This window comes from Giraffa tippelskirchi, chromosome 14 (assembly GCF_054371585.1).
Source record: "Giraffa tippelskirchi isolate mGirTip1 chromosome 14, T2T-mGirTip1v1.2.pri, whole genome shotgun sequence".
NCBI lineage: Eukaryota > Metazoa > Chordata > Mammalia > Artiodactyla > Giraffidae > Giraffa > Giraffa tippelskirchi.
In genome coordinates, this window is record NC_137288.1 from 10,193,565 (window position 1) to 10,210,212 (window position 16,648).

Genomic DNA, 16,648 nt, shown 5'->3' on the forward strand with positions numbered 1-16,648 from the left:
AACCCCCAGATCCGGCCATTGGAGCTCAGGGAGGCCACTGGTGTGGCTTGTCCCTGTGGCAGGGGCCGAGGCACGCAGCCCACCCTGATTCCTGCGGGGGCCTGACTTGGGAAGTGCCATCTGGTAGCTTTGAGACTCACCAAACCAAATTGCACTGGAGAGAGGAGGGACACCTTCCTTCATCCACCCCCCACCCCCGCCGGATTCCCACATACCCTGACCCCTTTCTCCCGATTTCGGAGCCATTTCCAGAGTCCCGCTCATATGACCTCATTCGAAGTGCACTGTGGACGAGCTGCCATCTGCAGCTACTACCACAGCGGCCAAGGGCTTTAGCTCCCGACTACCTCCCTTCCTTTGGAACTTGGGGGCCCTCTACTCCCCACTTGCACACCACAGACCTTTGCTGAGGATTGTGGGGACCCTCACTCAGTTTGCAGTACGTTGTAGCCATCCCTGTCCTCTCTATACCTCCCTTGAAACTCAGCTTGTGAGCTCCTTTGGAGCAGCGTGGCCCACCTGGCTGCAACGGAAGAGACACAGCTGACAGTGAAACAACAGCTTAGATCTGAGACCCGGAAAGCTCTGTCAGAAGGGACCTCCCTCTTCACACCGTAGAGGCTGTAGGAGGCGCCAGGCTTTCGAACCAGTGCTGGGGCCAAAATGACTCCACAGCTGTTTTCCTTCCTGGGGAGGGTTCTGGCTCGAGTGGGAATGGCTCAAGTCTCCTAAGGTTCTGCAAGCCCACTGTGTGCAGATTCACGGTACACAGAGAGGAGAAGGTGGAGTCCTGCCCTGTAGGTGGTCACAGCTCACGGATGAGCCAGGCAGGCAGGCAGGCAGGGCATGAGAACACCTGAGCTGCCTTCCTGAGTGAATGGTGTGGGGGCAGAGGAAGAGAAGCCGGTCTGCTCCCTCGTGTGGTGCCCCGGGCAGGTTGTCCCCAGAGGAAACCCTTACGACGGTGAGGACTATCACTGCTGTTTCCCAAGGGGTTCCGTCGGTGCGTGTCTTCCCCGGAGCGGTCAGGCCGTCTCTCAAGTACACGGGCCATGGGCATTGCCTCTCCTTGGAACTTCCCATGTGTTTCTCTTTTTTATGGAACAGTGATTTTCTAGAGGGGTTCTGGGCCACAAGGATGTTGGGTCATTTTCTAGCCTTCTGTCATGAAGAACGCTTTCCTGGGTGTTGGGGTGGTTTGTTGTTCCAGCTCCCTTTCTTGGCTTCTTTTGGGAGCTGGTGCAACAAGACGAGCTCAGCCTCTGCCTTCTGGCTGAGATGTCACCCTTGACACAGCAATGCCTGCCTGGAGATAATGATGGCAGTTGCCAAAAGGGCTTCGTTTGGCACATGGTATCTTGAAAGGACGTACACCGTCCTTTCAGATATCAAAGGCTAGTTCAAATGACATACAAATGAGAACTCTCCAATGGAGTCTTACAGTAGTTGGAGAGTCCAAAAAACACTCCGTCAGTCATTTCACTGAGAGTCATTGATTGGGGACACCAAGAATATAGGAAGGAATGCACAAAGAAAGGATGAAATTGTGTTCAGGATCGGGGGAAGGGATGAACAGGGCGTGCTTGCCTTGAATCCAGGCTTTGTTGGGGGGGTGGGGCATAAAGATCAAACGGGTCTGAAACTACAAAGTGGTGATGGTAACACAGTATCACCAGAGTTACACAACAGTGTTCCCAAATTGCAACAATGATGAAAAAGTTTACTAATCCCAACTTAACCAACAAAAGTACAGGAAACCATACAAAAAATAAAACATCACCAGAAAGGTGGAAACAAAGCAAATGCAAAGCAGTTCAGGGGAAAGGAACTCCATGTCCCCTGGGGGCAGACCGAGTTGCCAGCGTCCACGGTGAGCAGACGGGGATGGAGGCTGCAGAGCCGACCGCTCCCCTGGACGTGGTGTTTCCGGCAAGGGCTCTGGGTGTCTGTCCAGAGCGGGGGCTCGTTCTCCCTGCAGGGGTGGGTGAGTCATCGTGGGCGTCTGGGTGTTGCGCGGGAGCCAGGGCAGGCTCTCCCTGCCGAGGCGGTGACTCCTCCTCTGCCTCGGGTTCTCCTGCCAGAGCCCGAGCAGGTAGAGGTGCACGTGGAGGTGGAGGTTCTGGCTGAGGGGGTGGGACATCAGTGCCTGGGGCTGGGGGTCCTGCAGGCATGGAGATCCGATCTGCCCGGTGTGCTGGCCAGTACCCAGCTGGCCTGGTGTCTCTGCGAGGGCAAGTCTCGGTTCTCCATCTGCCCTCGGTGGATCCCTGGGTCCTGCACCTGGAGCCAGCACCTCTGTAGGGACAGGTCTGGGAAGCGGAGCCTGGTTCCAGTTGGAGGCCAGTGCTAGAGCTGGGGGAGAAGCAAAGTTTGCCCACAGGCCAGCCTTGGCATGTGCGTCTCCCGGGACAGAAAGCTTCCAAGAGATTCCCAAAGAATACCCAGCGTCGGATGTCTTTTGGGACTGAAGTGTGCAAGATGGGGGGCGGGGGGTGTGAGGCCAGCGCTTGCTGCAGGCCCAGCAGCAGCTTTCGGGGACTCGTCCCTGTGTAGCTCAGCACCCCCTCCCCACACACTCCCGTGCACCAGCCCCAGCGTCCTCACCTCTGTGCTCTGGCGTGCTGGGCTCCAGGTCCTCCTGCTGCCTCAGAGGCCGGGGTTCTCGGGACTCTGGGTCGGAGCCGGGTGTGCTGAGCTCCGTGGCAGCCTCAGACTGGGCCGCCGGGTGTATCCTGGGCGGTGTCTCGGCAGCAGGCCTTCCCCGCCTCCGCTTCTCCCCCGGTGGGGCTGATGCCTCCGTGGGCACGCTCACCTGGAGCCTGCACTGGGCCTCACGGGCGGGGGGGTGGTGCTCCGACCCCTCCCTCCGGGAGGTGGATGGGGTGTCCCCGTCCTCGGCCTCATCACGTGGGAAGCTCTGCAACGACAGTGACCGTCAGCCAGCCATGCTAGGAGTTTTCCGAGCTGGGCCTGGGCAGTGGAGCCGCTGCTTCTGCCTGCTCGAACTTCTCTTCCCAGAAGGGTCAGAGACGTGTGTCTGCTCAGATCCCCACCCGGGAGGAAAGAGTCCCACCTGAGGGTGTGAGGTCCGCCTGGGCGGCCGCCGCTGCCCGCACTCTCCCCATCCCGCCCAGCCTGCTCTCCCCTGGGGTGTGGACACAACTTGTCCGCAGGCTTCTGACCCCACATCCGCCTGGGCTTCCTTGAGGGAGACACACCCCAAGAAACCCGCATCCACACACACAGGCAAAGGACCCGGTGTTTCCGGGTGGCATGGGAGAGGCGGCCTGGTCCGTCCTGGGGCTCCCCGTGTTACCTTTCTGTTTCTCCGGGCAAAGGGCCAGAGGCCTCTCGGGGGTGTCCTGAGCCAACGTCGACAGGGTGCCCGCGCACACTGCCTGTGAGCACTCCTGAGGCCCCGGCCTCTGGGCAGGGGCAAACAGCAGAACATCCTGGCAGCCAGTGAACTGGCTGGGGGCTCCTCTCCGCTCTGGAGGCCTGGATACCCGGGCTGCGGGTTCTGTTGGGTTCTGTTGCCGGCAGGTGACATCATCTCCTGGGGTTCGTGCTGAGGTCCCTTCCCCAAAACTTCCCAAGGGAATCTCTGGGTTTCTGACTGCTCGACCACCCCCCTTAGGCCATGTGCAGGCACAGTGACACCCACACAGCCCAGCCCACAGCCCTGGGGAGGCCTGGGTTCAGCCAGGGCCTGAGCTCCGAGGACCCCACTGCTCTCAGACCAGGCTCCTTCTTCTCATAAGTGGTGTGGCCCTGGACAAGCATATGCCCCTCAGGGTTGCCCCAGTCTCTCCATCTGCAGAGTGGTGGTCATTCTCCCATCTGCTTCCTAGGTCTGTCGGCCTACGAGCAGCTCCATGCCTTTCCACCTGGGGCCGATATCACGTGGAGCTTGTGCGCTGAGACTTCAGAAAGAAAGATTCCATCCAGGGCTGACACAGCACAGAATGGGGCAGAACGAGGCCTGGATGTGCCGTGGTACCCAGGAAAAGGCACTCCCCCTCCTGACTGTTTTGAGACCCCGCATCCAAGTTGGAGGACCGAAAGGAAGACTCGAAGGTCTCCCTCTCTTATAGAAAAGAGTAGCCAACTTTCTGCTCCTCTGTTTCCATTGAGATTCTGTTCAAGTGTCCCAGCTCGGCTTCTGCGGGTGGCTGAGCTTCTAATGGCTCCCTGCGTTCTTGTCTTTTCCTCTCCAAACCTTCCGTCCTTTTCCCCCTTCTGGGGTGGAAGGGCGCTGTCATTGCTTCTACCTTCGAGGCAGATTGAGGAAAAGTCTGGACCGTCGACTCCTTTCCTCTCTTTGGTTCCGTGTCTCTCTCTGGCTGTGTCCCTCTCTTTTCCTTTCTCAGTTCCGTCTGTGTCTTCCTCTTTCTCTCTCGTGTGTGGATGGATGGATGCTAGGGATGCACATGTATATGATTAGATGAGGGTTATGTTTTAGGGATAGGTTAGAGGGAGAGAAAGGCTTTAGGTCGGAGTTGGTCATGGGGGAAGGGTCAAGGGTGGTGGTGGTGTTGTTTCTTGGAATCTGAGTGCTGTGCATTCTTCGTCTCTTTCCATATGAACCCCTTCTCAGATACACCACTTGCAAGGAGTCTCTCATGTTCTGTTTCCTATCTTTTGCATTTGTGAATGCTTAGCTTCTCTGTTGTGAAGAGGTTCCATTGGATGGAAACCCATGGGTGTACTTCGTGTACCTCTTTGCCTTACTTGAAGAGACCCATTTCGACCTCCGCCCAGCAAATGGCAAGGAGACTCTGATGTTAAGGAGCCTTTGACCTACGCTTCTTTCTAGCTATCTCATGACATCAGTCTTTAGGGTGAGGTTTTCCCCCTATATTGAGGTGGTATGAGATCAAAACCAATAGCGTTCTTCAGATGTAGCTGTCTGGTTTTCCCATGGACATTGATTGAAGAGGCTTTCTTGTTCCCATTTGGATATTCTCCCCTTCTGTGTCAGAGATGAGTTGACCATGGATGCTGGGGTTTGTTTCTGGACCCTCCACTTTATTCCATCGATCTGGATCTGTGTGTGTTGTTGTATTCCCAATAGCATACTGTCCTGCTGCTGCTGCTGCGGCTAAGTCACTTCAGTCGTGTCTGACTCTGCGTGACCCCATGGCCTGCAGCCTACCAGGCTCCTCCGTCCAGGACGTTTTCCAGGCAAGAGTACTGGAGTGGGTCGCCATTGCCTTCTCCGATACTCTCCTGAGGATCCTAGTTTGGTCGTCTAATTTCCTTTCACACAACCTTGGATGTCCGTATCGGGGCTTTTTCGTCGGATTGTATTGACAGTTTAGGCTCTTTTCTGTCTCCGTACCCCTTTTGCAATTCTTTGTTCGGTGCGAAAATGCATTGGCATTTTGGGAGGAATAGCATCGAAGCTGTGGATTGCCTTGTGGGGCTGTGACATCATTTTCCCAATAGGAATTCTTTCAAGCCCTGAGCACAGCTTCTCTTTCCAGTGATTGGTGTGGGCTTGATCTTCCTTCTTCCATCTCTCGCCGCTTTGTGAGAACAGGTCCATCCTTCCCTTCTGGGTTAGATGGACTGGTGGGTATCACTTCAGTGAATGGCATTGTCAGTGGGGGTGATAATTCCCTTCTCGTTGGAAGACTTTGCTGTGAGTATTAGAAATGCAAGTGACTTCTCTTCCCCTTCCTCCCTGTCCATCTCTCAGAGCCACCGGGAAACAGAGGCCTCATCCACGGTCACACAGGCCTGAGGGGGTGCAACTAGACCGTTGTTTCTTCAGGCCCTCAGTGCTGGACATCATCCGGGATCCTCTGTGTGTGTCTTCCTCAGTCTGGTGTCCCTTCAGACCTTTCCCTAGTTTTCACAGGCTTGTTGCGTTGGTGTTCTTTGTCTGTTTGGAGACACATCCTTGATAAGCTTTGTGTTTCCACTCATTCGTCTCGCGATGTATGACCTGTCTTTTGCTTTTGTCATGAGGTCTTTCCCACAGTAGATATCTTTGATTTTGCAAAGTCCACTGTATTCTCTCGGTTTTTTTTTTTTTTTTGTGGACTGGCTTTTAGTTTTGCGTGTGAAGACTCAAAGCACGTGTCCGGTTTCTGCTCATTGTTCTTCGAGATTTGTGACAAGTTTTCATGGAAAGTTTGTCTAGCGATAACTGGAAGTGAACTCGGTGTAAGGTGTCAAGTCTCCATCTCCATTCCTGTCATCCCCTGCAGTTTCCAATTCCCTGTTCCTGAGTGGTTTTAGAGACCTTGTGGGGAGTTTGGTTGCATTGGAGTTTGCATTTCCACCTTGATTCGATTCACACTGTTCTGCCCTCAGGGACACTGTCAAGGGGGAGTGAGGAGCAGCCTGCACTTCCAGCAGTGACCACACGGTGGGGCGAGTGCTGCTCTCCCCTCAGGGAGCCCCAGGCCACAGGCATCCCAGTGAGGAGCCAGCTCTGTGCTCAGCTGAAAGGAGTTAGTCTCTCAGGAGCCTCTGAGCCCTTGCCTTTGGATCACCCAGGGTGGGCATTTACTGGGACAGAAAAAATTGCCCTGAATTCCATGGACGGAAGAGCCTGGCTGTGTAGAGTTCGTGAGTTGCCGCGAATCAGACACAACTGAGGACACAAAAATTCTATAGATTAAAACACTTTTTGGGGGTGGGGGGGAGTGAAAGGGGGGGATGTGGGTTTTTTTGTCTTATATAATAGCCAAGGGAAATCTAGTTTAAACCTAAATTCACATAGACGGGAAAGGTATAGCTCTCCGTCACCCTATTAAAAAAAAAAAAAAAAACTACTAAACTTTTCTGAAAGTTTATTTAGTAGCTTCCTTGAGCAGTTCATTGTGAAGCATTTTTTTTTTTCTGTGACATTGGCCTCATTAAAAAGCACGGTTTGCCTTTACTGGATAATTCTGTTCATTGGTTTCTTAGGGAACCTTGGTAATATTTGAGTTTCCTGGGGAGTATGGTCACATGACCTGGCCCTGGCCAATCGGTGCGTTCCACCTCCCTGGCCACTGTGATTGGCTCCGGGCTGGGGCAGTGCCCAATCGGGGCCCAGGGCCTGGCCTCCCGTTGGAAGCCAGGGGAAGACGAGCTGTCGTCCTGCTGGGGTAGGGGAAGGGGTGGGGCCGGGGGAGGTCAGGCTCCAGCAGTGGGAGGGGCGTGAGGCCCGCCTGCGGCAGTTGGTGACCTTCCTGCTCCCCTCAGGGCAGAGCCGCCGGCCTGAGAATGAGGGCGCTGCTGAGCCCAGGGCCTGGGATGGCCCGTTGCTGCTGTGGTCCCAGAGCTCCACCCGAGACCTGAGGGAAGCCGTCTGCCCGTGAGTCCTCTCCCGCTTGTCTGTCAGCTTGTTTGAACCATGCTGGGTTTTCTGCCCAGCTGGCTAAGGGGAGTCCCTGGAAATGCAAGGGTGTGGGTTTTGGCAGACTTCAGGGAAGACATGCCAGATGAGCCTGGGAGACTCCAGCTTAATCTGGATTCAGGAGATATCTCTTCGGGCCAGCTAGTAATTGTAGGATAAGCCTAATGAGTCTTCACAGGATGAAGAGAGTAACGTGCCAAGGTAGCAATCGATGTCCTCATTCGAGAGGATGAAGCTGGTGCTCAGAGAAGGGGGGAACTTGGCCACAGCAAGGAGGTGTGCACCCAGACAGAACCCCCAGATCCGGCCATTGGAGCTCAGGGAGGCCACTGGTGTGGCTTGTCCCTGTGGCAGGGGCCGAGGCACGCAGCCCACCCTGATTCCTGCGGGGGCCTGACTTGGGAAGTGCCATCTGGTAGCTTTGAGACTCACCAAACCAAATTGCACTGGAGAGAGGAGGGACACCTTCCTTCATCCACCCCCCACCCCCGCCGGATTCCCACATACCCTGACCCCTTTCTCCCGATTTCGGAGCCATTTCCAGAGTCCCGCTCATATGACCTCATTCGAAGTGCACTGTGGACGAGCTGCCATCTGCAGCTACTACCACAGCGGCCAAGGGCTTTAGCTCCCGACTACCTCCCTTCCTTTGGAACTTGGGGGCCCTCTACTCCCCACTTGCACACCACAGACCTTTGCTGAGGATTGTGGGGACCCTCACTCAGTTTGCAGTACGTTGTAGCCATCCCTGTCCTCTCTATACCTCCCTTGAAACTCAGCTTGTGAGCTCCTTTGGAGCAGCGTGGCCCACCTGGCTGCAACGGAAGAGACACAGCTGACAGTGAAACAACAGCTTAGATCTGAGACCCGGAAAGCTCTGTCAGAAGGGACCTCCCTCTTCACACCGTAGAGGCTGTAGGAGGCGCCAGGCTTTCGAACCAGTGCTGGGGCCAAAATGACTCCACAGCTGTTTTCCTTCCTGGGGAGGGTTCTGGCTCGAGTGGGAATGGCTCAAGTCTCCTAAGGTTCTGCAAGCCCACTGTGTGCAGATTCACGGTACACAGAGAGGAGAAGGTGGAGTCCTGCCCTGTAGGTGGTCACAGCTCACGGATGAGCCAGGCAGGCAGGCAGGCAGGGCATGAGAACACCTGAGCTGCCTTCCTGAGTGAATGGTGTGGGGGCAGAGGAAGAGAAGCCGGTCTGCTCCCTCGTGTGGTGCCCCGGGCAGGTTGTCCCCAGAGGAAACCCTTACGACGGTGAGGACTATCACTGCTGTTTCCCAAGGGGTTCCGTCGGTGCGTGTCTTCCCCGGAGCGGTCAGGCCGTCTCTCAAGTACACGGGCCATGGGCATTGCCTCTCCTTGGAACTTCCCATGTGTTTCTCTTTTTTATGGAACAGTGATTTTCTAGAGGGGTTCTGGGCCACAAGGATGTTGGGTCATTTTCTAGCCTTCTGTCATGAAGAACGCTTTCCTGGGTGTTGGGGTGGTTTGTTGTCCCAGCTCCCTTTCTTGGCTTCTTTTGGGAGCTGGTGCAACAAGACGAGCTCAGCCTCTGCCTTCTGGCTGAGATGTCACCCTTGACACAGCAATGCCTGCCTGGAGATAATGATGGCAGTTGCCAAAAGGGCTTCGTTTGGCACATGGTATCTTGAAAGGACGTACACCGTCCTTTCAGATATCAAAGGCTAGTTCAAATGACATACAAATGAGAACTCTCCAATGGAGTCTTACAGTAGTTGGAGAGTCCAAAAAACACTCCGTCAGTCATTTCACTGAGAGTCATTGATTGGGGACACCAAGAATATAGGAAGGAATGCACAAAGAAAGGATGAAATTGTGTTCAGGATCGGGGGAAGGGATGAACAGGGCGTGCTTGCCTTGAATCCAGGCTTTGTTGGGGGGTGGGGCATAAAGATCAAACGGGTCTGAAACTACAAAGTGGTGATGGTAACACAGTATCACCAGAGTTACACAACAGTGTTCCCAAATTGCAACAATGATGAAAAAGTTTACTAATCCCAACTTAACCAACAAAAGCACAGGAAACCATACAAAAAATAAAACATCACCAGAAAGGTGGAAACAAACCAAATGCAAAGCAGTTCAGGGGAAAGGAACTCCATGTCCCCTGGGGGCAGACCGAGTTGCCAGCGTCCACGGTGAGCAGACGGGGATGGAGGCTGCAGAGCCGACCGCTCCCCTGGACGTGGTGTTTCCGGCAAGGGCTCTGGGTGTCTGTCCAGAGCGGGGGCTCGTTCTCCCTGCAGGGGTGGGTGAGTCATCGTGGGCGTCTGGGTGTTGCGCGGGAGCCAGGGCAGGCTCTCCCTGCCGAGGCGGTGACTCCTCCTCTGCCTCGGGTTCTCCTGCCAGAGCCCGAGCAGGTAGAGGTGCACGTGGAGGTGGAGGTTCTGGCTGAGGGGGTGGGACATCAGTGCCTGGGGCTGGGGGTCCTGCAGGCATGGAGATCCGATCTGCCCGGTGTGCTGGCCAGTACCCAGCTGGCCTGGTGTCTCTGCGAGGGCAAGTCTCGGTTCTCCATCTGCCCTCGGTGGATCCCTGGGTCCTGCACCTGGAGCCAGCACCTCTGTAGGGACAGGTCTGGGAAGCGGAGCCTGGTTCCAGTTGGAGGCCAGTGCTAGAGCTGGGGGAGAAGCAAAGTTTGCCCACAGGCCAGCCTTGGCATGTGCGTCTCCCGGGACAGAAAGCTTCCAAGAGATTCCCAAAGAATACCCAGCGTCGGATGTCTTTTGGGACTGAAGTGTGCAAGATGGGGGGCGGGGGGTGTGAGGCCAGCGCTTGCTGCAGGCCCAGCAGCAGCTTTCGGGGACTCGTCCCTGTGTAGCTCAGCACCCCCTCCCCACACACTCCCGTGCACCAGCCCCAGCGTCCTCACCTCTGTGCTCTGGCGTGCTGGGCTCCAGGTCCTCCTGCTGCCTCAGAGGCCGGGGTTCTCGGGACTCTGGGTCGGAGCCGGGTGTGCTGAGCTCCGTGGCAGCCTCAGACTGGGCCGCCGGGTGTATCCTGGGCGGTGTCTCGGCAGCAGGCCTTCCCCGCCTCCGCTTCTCCCCCGGTGGGGCTGATGCCTCCGTGGGCACGCTCACCTGGAGCCTGCACTGGGCCTCACGGGCGGGGGGGTGGTGCTCCGACCCCTCCCTCCGGGAGGTGGATGGGGTGTCCCCGTCCTCGGCCTCATCACGTGGGAAGCTCTGCAACGACAGTGACCGTCAGCCAGCCATGCTAGGAGTTTTCCGAGCTGGGCCTGGGCAGTGGAGCCGCTGCTTCTGCCTGCTCGAACTTCTCTTCCCAGAAGGGTCAGAGACGTGTGTCTGCTCAGATCCCCACCCGGGAGGAAAGAGTCCCACCTGAGGGTGTGAGGTCCGCCTGGGCGGCCGCCGCTGCCCGCACTCTCCCCATCCCGCCCAGCCTGCTCTCCCCTGGGGTGTGGACACAACTTGTCCGCAGGCTTCTGACCCCACATCCGCCTGGGCTTCCTTGAGGGAGACACACCCCAAGAAACCCGCATCCACACACACAGGCAAAGGACCCGGTGTTTCCGGGTGGCATGGGAGAGGCGGCCTGGTCCGTCCTGGGGCTCCCCGTGTTACCTTTCTGTTTCTCCGGGCAAAGGGCCAGAGGCCTCTCGGGGGTGTCCTGAGCCAACGTCGACAGGGTGCCCGCGCACACTGCCTGTGAGCACTCCTGAGGCCCCGGCCTCTGGGCAGGGGCAAACAGCAGAACATCCTGGCAGCCAGTGAACTGGCTGGGGGCTCCTCTCCGCTCTGGAGGCCTGGATACCCGGGCTGCGGGTTCTGTTGGGTTCTGTTGCCGGCAGGTGACATCATCTCCTGGGGTTCGTGCTGAGGTCCCTTCCCCAAAACTTCCCAAGGGAATCTCTGGGTTTCTGACTGCTCGACCACCCCCCTTAGGCCATGTGCAGGCACAGTGACACCCACACAGCCCAGCCCACAGCCCTGGGGAGGCCTGGGTTCAGCCAGGGCCTGAGCTCCGAGGACCCCACTGCTCTCAGACCAGGCTCCTTCTTCTCATAAGTGGTGTGGCCCTGGACAAGCATATGCCCCTCAGGGTTGCCCCAGTCTCTCCATCTGCAGAGTGGTGGTCATTCTCCCATCTGCTTCCTAGGTCTGTCGGCCTACGAGCAGCTCCATGCCTTTCCACCTGGGGCCGATATCACGTGGAGCTTGTGCGCTGAGACTTCAGAAAGAAAGATTCCATCCAGGGCTGACACAGCACAGAATGGGGCAGAACGAGGCCTGGATGTGCCGTGGTACCCGGGAAAAGGCACTCCCCCTCCTGACTGTTTTGAGACCCCGCATCCAAGTTGGAGGACCGAAAGGAAGACTCGAAGGTCTCCCTCTCTTATAGAAAAGAGTAGCCAACTTTCTGCTCCTCTGTTTCCATTGAGATTCTGTTCAAGTGTCCCAGCTCGGCTTCTGCGGGTGGCTGAGCTTCTAATGGCTCCCTGCGTTCTTGTCTTTTCCTCTCCAAACCTTCCGTCCTTTTCCCCCTTCTGGGGTGGAAGGGCGCTGTCATTGCTTCTACCTTCGAGGCAGATTGAGGAAAAGTCTGGACCGTCGACTCCTTTCCTCTCTTTGGTTCCGTGTCTCTCTCTGGCTGTGTCCCTCTCTTTTCCTTTCTCAGTTCCGTCTGTGTCTTCCTCTTTCTCTCTCGTGTGTGGATGGATGGATGCTAGGGATGCACATGTATATGATTAGATGAGGGTTATGTTTTAGGGATAGGTTAGAGGGAGAGAAAGGCTTTAGGTCGGAGTTGGTCATGGGGGAAGGGTCAAGGGTGGTGGTGGTGGTGTTTCTTGGAATCTGAGTGCTGTGCATTCTTCGTCTCTTTCCATATGAACCCCTTCTCAGATACACCACTTGCAAGGAGTCTCTCATGTTCTGTTTCCTATCTTTTGCATTTGTGAATGCTTAGCTTCTCTGTTGTGAAGAGGTTCCATTGGATGGAAACCCATGGGTGTACTTCGTGTACCTCTTTGCCTTACTTGAAGAGACCCATTTCGACCTCCGCCCAGCAAATGGCAAGGAGACTCTGATGTTAAGGAGCCTTTGACCTACGCTTCTTTCTAGCTATCTCATGACATCAGTCTTTAGGGTGAGGTTTTCCCCCTATATTGAGGTGGTATGAGATCAAAACCAATAGCGTTCTTCAGATGTAGCTGTCTGGTTTTCCCATGGACATTGATTGAAGAGGCTTTCTTGTTCCCATTTGGATATTCTCCCCTTCTGTGTCAGAGATGAGTTGACCATGGATGCTGGGGTTTGTTTCTGGACCCTCCACTTTATTCCATCGATCTGGATCTGTGTGTGTTGTTGTATTCCCAATAGCATACTGTCCTGCTGCTGCTGCTGCGGCTAAGTCACTTCAGTCGTGTCTGACTCTGCGTGACCCCATGGCCTGCAGCCTACAAGGCTCCTCCGTCCAGGACGTTTTCCAGGCAAGAGTACTGGAGTGGGTCGCCATTGCCTTCTCCGATACTCTCCTGAGGATCCTAGTTTGGTCGTCTAATTTCCTTTCACACAACCTTGGATGTCCGTATCGGGGCTTTTTCGTCGGATTGTATTGACAGTTTAGGCTCTTTTCTGTCTCCGTACCCCTTTTGCAATTCTTTGTTCGGTGCGAAAATGCATTGGCATTTTGGGAGGAATAGCATCGAAGCTGTGGATTGCCTTGTGGGGCTGTGACATCATTTTCCCAATAGGAATTCTTTCAAGCCCTGAGCACAGCTTCTCTTTCCAGTGATTGGTGTGGGCTTGATCTTCCTTCTTCCATCTCTCGCCGCTTTGTGAGAACAGGTCCATCCTTCCCTTCTGGGTTAGATGGACTGGTGGGTATCACTTCAGTGAATGGCATTGTCAGTGGGGGTGATAATTCCCTTCTCGTTGGAAGACTTTGCTGTGAGTATTAGAAATGCAAGTGACTTCTCTTCCCCTTCCTCCCTGTCCATCTCTCAGAGCCACCGGGAAACAGAGGCCTCATCCACGGTCACACAGGCCTGAGGGGGTGCAACTAGACCGTTGTTTCTTCAGGCCCTCAGTGCTGGACATCATCCGGGATCCTCTGTGTGTGTCTTCCTCAGTCTGGTGTCCCTTCAGACCTTTCCCTAGTTTTCACAGGCTTGTTGCGTTGGTGTTCTTTGTCTGTTTGGAGACACATCCTTGATAAGCTTTGTGTTTCCACTCATTCGTCTCGCGATGTATGACCTGTCTTTTGCTTTTGTCATGAGGTCTTTCCCACAGTAGATATCTTTGATTTTGCAAAGTCCACTGTATTCTCTGGGTTTTTTTTTTTTTTTGTGGACTGGCTTTTAGTTTTGCGTGTGAAGACTCAAAGCACGTGTCCGGTTTCTGCTCATTGTTCTTCGAGATTTGTGACAAGTTTTCATGGAAAGTTTGTCTAGGGATAACTGGAAGTGAACTCGGTGTAAGGTGTCAAGTCTCCATCTCCATTCCTGTCATCCCCTGCAGTTTCCAATTCCCTGTTCCTGAGTGGTTTTAGAGACCTTGTGGGGAGTTTGGTTGCATTGGAGTTTGCATTTCCACCTTGATTCGATTCACACTGTTCTGCCCTCAGGGACACTGTCAAGGGGGAGTGAGGAGCAGCCTGCACTTCCAGCAGTGACCACACGGTGGGGCGAGTGCTGCTCTCCCCTCAGGGAGCCCCAGGCCACAGGCATCCCAGTGAGGAGCCAGCTCTGTGCTCAGCTGAAAGGAGTTAGTCTCTCAGGAGCCTCTGAGCCCTTGCCTTTGGATCACCCAGGGTGGGCATTTACTGGGACAGGAAAAATTGCCCTGAATTCCATGGACGGAAGAGCCTGGCTGTGTAGAGTTCGTGAGTTGCCGCGAATCAGACACAACTGAGGACACAAAAATTCTATAGATTAAAACACTTTTTGGGGGTGGGGGGGAGTGAAAGGGGGGGATGTGGGTTTTTTTGTCTTATATAATAGCCAAGGGAAATCTAGTTTAAACCTAAATTCACATAGACGGGAAAGGTATAGCTCTCCGTCACCCTATTAAAAAAAAAAAAAAAAAACTACTAAACTTTTCTGAAAGTTTATTTAGTAGCTTCCTTGAGCAGTTCATTGTGAAGCATTTTTTTTTTTTTCTGTGACATTGGCCTAATTAAAAAGCACGGTTTGCCTTTACTGGATAATTCTGTTCATTGGTTTCTTAGGGAACCTTGGTAATATTTGAGTTTCCTGGGGAGTATGGTCACATGACCTGGCCCTGGCCAATCGGTGCGTTCCACCTCCCTGGCCACTGTGATTGGCTCCGGGCTGGGGCAGTGCCCAATCGGGGCCCAGGGCCTGGCCTCCCGTTGGAAGCCAGGGGAAGACGAGCTGTCGTCCTGCTGGGGTAGGGGAAGGGGTGGGGCCGGGGGAGGTCAGGCTCCAGCAGTGGGAGGGGCGTGAGGCCCGCCTGCGGCAGTTGGTGACCTTCCTGCTCCCCTCAGGGCAGAGCCGCCGGCCTGAGAATGAGGGCGCTGCTGAGCCCAGGGCCTGGGATGGCCCGTTGCTGCTGTGGTCCCAGAGCTCCACCCGAGACCTGAGGGAAGCCGTCTGCCCGTGAGTCCTCTCCCGCTTGTCTGTCAGCTTGTTTGAACCATGCTGGGTTTTCTGCCCAGCTGGCTAAGGGGAGTCCCTGGAAATGCAAGGGTGTGGGTTTTGGCAGACTTCAGGGAAGACATGCCAGATGAGCCTGGGAGACTCCAGCTTAATCTGGATTCAGGAGATATCTCTTCGGGCCAGCTAGTAATTGTAGGATAAGCCTAATGAGTCTTCACAGGATGAAGAGAGTAACGTGCCAAGGTAGCAATCGATGTCCTCATTCGAGAGGATGAAGCTGGTGCTCAGAGAAGGGGGGAGCTTGGCCACAGCAAGGAGGTGTGCACCCAGACAGAACCCCCAGATCCGGCCATTGGAGCTCAGGGAGGCCACTGGTGTGGCTTGTCCCTGTGGCAGGGGCCGAGGCACGCAGCCCACCCTGATTCCTGCGGGGGCCTGACTTGGGAAGTGCCATCTGGTAGCTTTGAGACTCACCAAACCAAATTGCACTGGAGAGAGGAGGGACACCTTCCTTCATCCACCCCCCACCCCCGCCGGATTCCCACATACCCTGACCCCTTTCTCCCGATTTCGGAGCCATTTCCAGAGTCCCGCTCATATGACCTCATTCGAAGTGCACTGTGGACGAGCTGCCATCTGCAGCTACTACCACAGCGGCCAAGGGCTTTAGCTCCCGACTACCTCCCTTCCTTTGGAACTTGGGGGCCCTCTACTCCCCACTTGCACACCACAGACCTTTGCTGAGGATTGTGGGGACCCTCACTCAGTTTGCAGTACGTTGTAGCCATCCCTGTCCTCTCTATACCTCCCTTGAAACTCAGCTTGTGAGCTCCTTTGGAGCAGCGTGGCCCACCTGGCTGCAACGGAAGAGACACAGCTGACAGTGAAACAACAGCTTAGATCTGAGACCCGGAAAGCTCTGTCAGAAGGGACCTCCCTCTTCACACCGTAGAGGCTGTAGGAGGCGCCAGGCTTTCGAACCAGTGCTGGGGCCAAAATGACTCCACAGCTGTTTTCCTTCCTGGGGAGGGTTCTGGCTCGAGTGGGAATGGCTCAAGTCTCCTAAGGTTCTGCAAGCCCACTGTGTGCAGATTCACGGTACACAGAGAGGAGAAGGTGGAGTCCTGCCCTGTAGGTGGTCACAGCTCACGGATGAGCCAGGCAGGCAGGCAGGCAGGGCATGAGAACACCTGAGCTGCCTTCCTGAGTGAATGGTGTGGGGGCAGAGGAAGAGAAGCCGGTCTGCTCCCTCGTGTGGTGCCCCGGGCAGGTTGTCCCCAGAGGAAACCCTTACGACGGTGAGGACTATCACTGCTGTTTCCCAAGGGGTTCCGTCGGTGCGTGTCTTCCCCGGAGCGGTCAGGCCCTCTCTCAAGTACACGGGCCATGGGCATTGCCTCTCCTTGGAACTTCCCATGTGTTTCTCTTTTTTATGGAACAGTGATTTTCTAGAGGGGTTCTGGGCCACAAGGATGTTGGGTCATTTTCTAGCCTTCTGTCATGAAGAACGCTTTCCTGGGTGTTGGGGTGGTTTGTTGTCCCAGCTCCCTTTCTTGGCTTCTTTTGGGAGCTGGTGCAACAAGACGAGCTCAGCCTCTGCCTTCTGGCTGAGATGTCACCCTTGACACAGCAATGCCTGCCTGGAGATAATGATGGCAGTTGCCAAAAGGGCTTCGTTTGGCACATGGT

At 55.3% G+C, this 16,648-nt stretch overlaps 2 protein-coding genes and 1 long non-coding RNA gene across 3 annotated transcripts in view; 1 reads left to right on the forward strand and 2 right to left on the reverse strand.

Annotated features, from left to right (window-relative positions):
• Positions 1 to 16,648, forward strand: part of LOC145534149 (uncharacterized) — a 541,812-nt gene that overhangs the window by 31,023 nt on the left and 494,141 nt on the right. The window contains exons 6-7 of the long non-coding RNA XR_014074275.1: positions 7,201 to 7,312; positions 14,848 to 14,959. This is a non-coding gene — a long non-coding RNA (uncharacterized LOC145534149). The remainder of the gene's footprint in view (positions 1 to 7,200; positions 7,313 to 14,847; positions 14,960 to 16,648) is intronic.
• On the reverse strand, positions 1,700 to 4,229 carry LOC145533891 (uncharacterized). Its single transcript, XM_081561236.1, has 3 exons — positions 3,317 to 4,229; positions 2,605 to 2,917; positions 1,700 to 2,352 (listed from the first exon to the last, which is right to left on the reverse strand). Exons 1-3 carry the CDS (start codon positions 3,551 to 3,553, stop codon positions 1,724 to 1,726), a joined length of 1,179 nt encoding a protein of 392 aa, XP_081417362.1. The 5' UTR covers positions 3,554 to 4,229; the 3' UTR covers positions 1,700 to 1,723.
• On the reverse strand, positions 9,247 to 11,147 carry LOC145534125 (uncharacterized). Its single transcript, XM_081561498.1, has 3 exons — positions 10,962 to 11,147; positions 10,250 to 10,562; positions 9,247 to 9,997 (listed from the first exon to the last, which is right to left on the reverse strand). Exons 1-3 carry the CDS (start codon positions 11,094 to 11,096, stop codon positions 9,369 to 9,371), a joined length of 1,077 nt encoding a protein of 358 aa, XP_081417624.1. The 5' UTR covers positions 11,097 to 11,147; the 3' UTR covers positions 9,247 to 9,368.

What these genes read in the sequence shown, in the direction of transcription:
- LOC145533891 (XM_081561236.1), bottom strand. Translation starts at nt 3,553, where the DNA reads ATGATGTCACCTGCCGGCAACAGAACCCAACAGAACCCGCAGCCCGGG. An exon ending in TTGCCCGGAGAAACAGAAAG is followed by an intron (nt 2,918 to 3,316) that starts GTAACACGGGGA and finishes CTGTCGTTGCAG; the next exon opens with AGCTTCCCACGTGATGAGGC. An exon ending in CAGCACGCCAGAGCACAGAG is followed by an intron (nt 2,353 to 2,604) that starts GTGAGGACGCTG and finishes CTTCTCCCCCAG; the next exon opens with CTCTAGCACTGGCCTCCAAC.
- LOC145534125 (XM_081561498.1), bottom strand. Translation starts at nt 11,096, where the DNA reads ATGTTCTGCTGTTTGCCCCTGCCCAGAGGCCGGGGCCTCAGGAGTGCT. An exon ending in TTGCCCGGAGAAACAGAAAG is followed by an intron (nt 10,563 to 10,961) that starts GTAACACGGGGA and finishes CTGTCGTTGCAG; the next exon opens with AGCTTCCCACGTGATGAGGC. An exon ending in CAGCACGCCAGAGCACAGAG is followed by an intron (nt 9,998 to 10,249) that starts GTGAGGACGCTG and finishes CTTCTCCCCCAG; the next exon opens with CTCTAGCACTGGCCTCCAAC.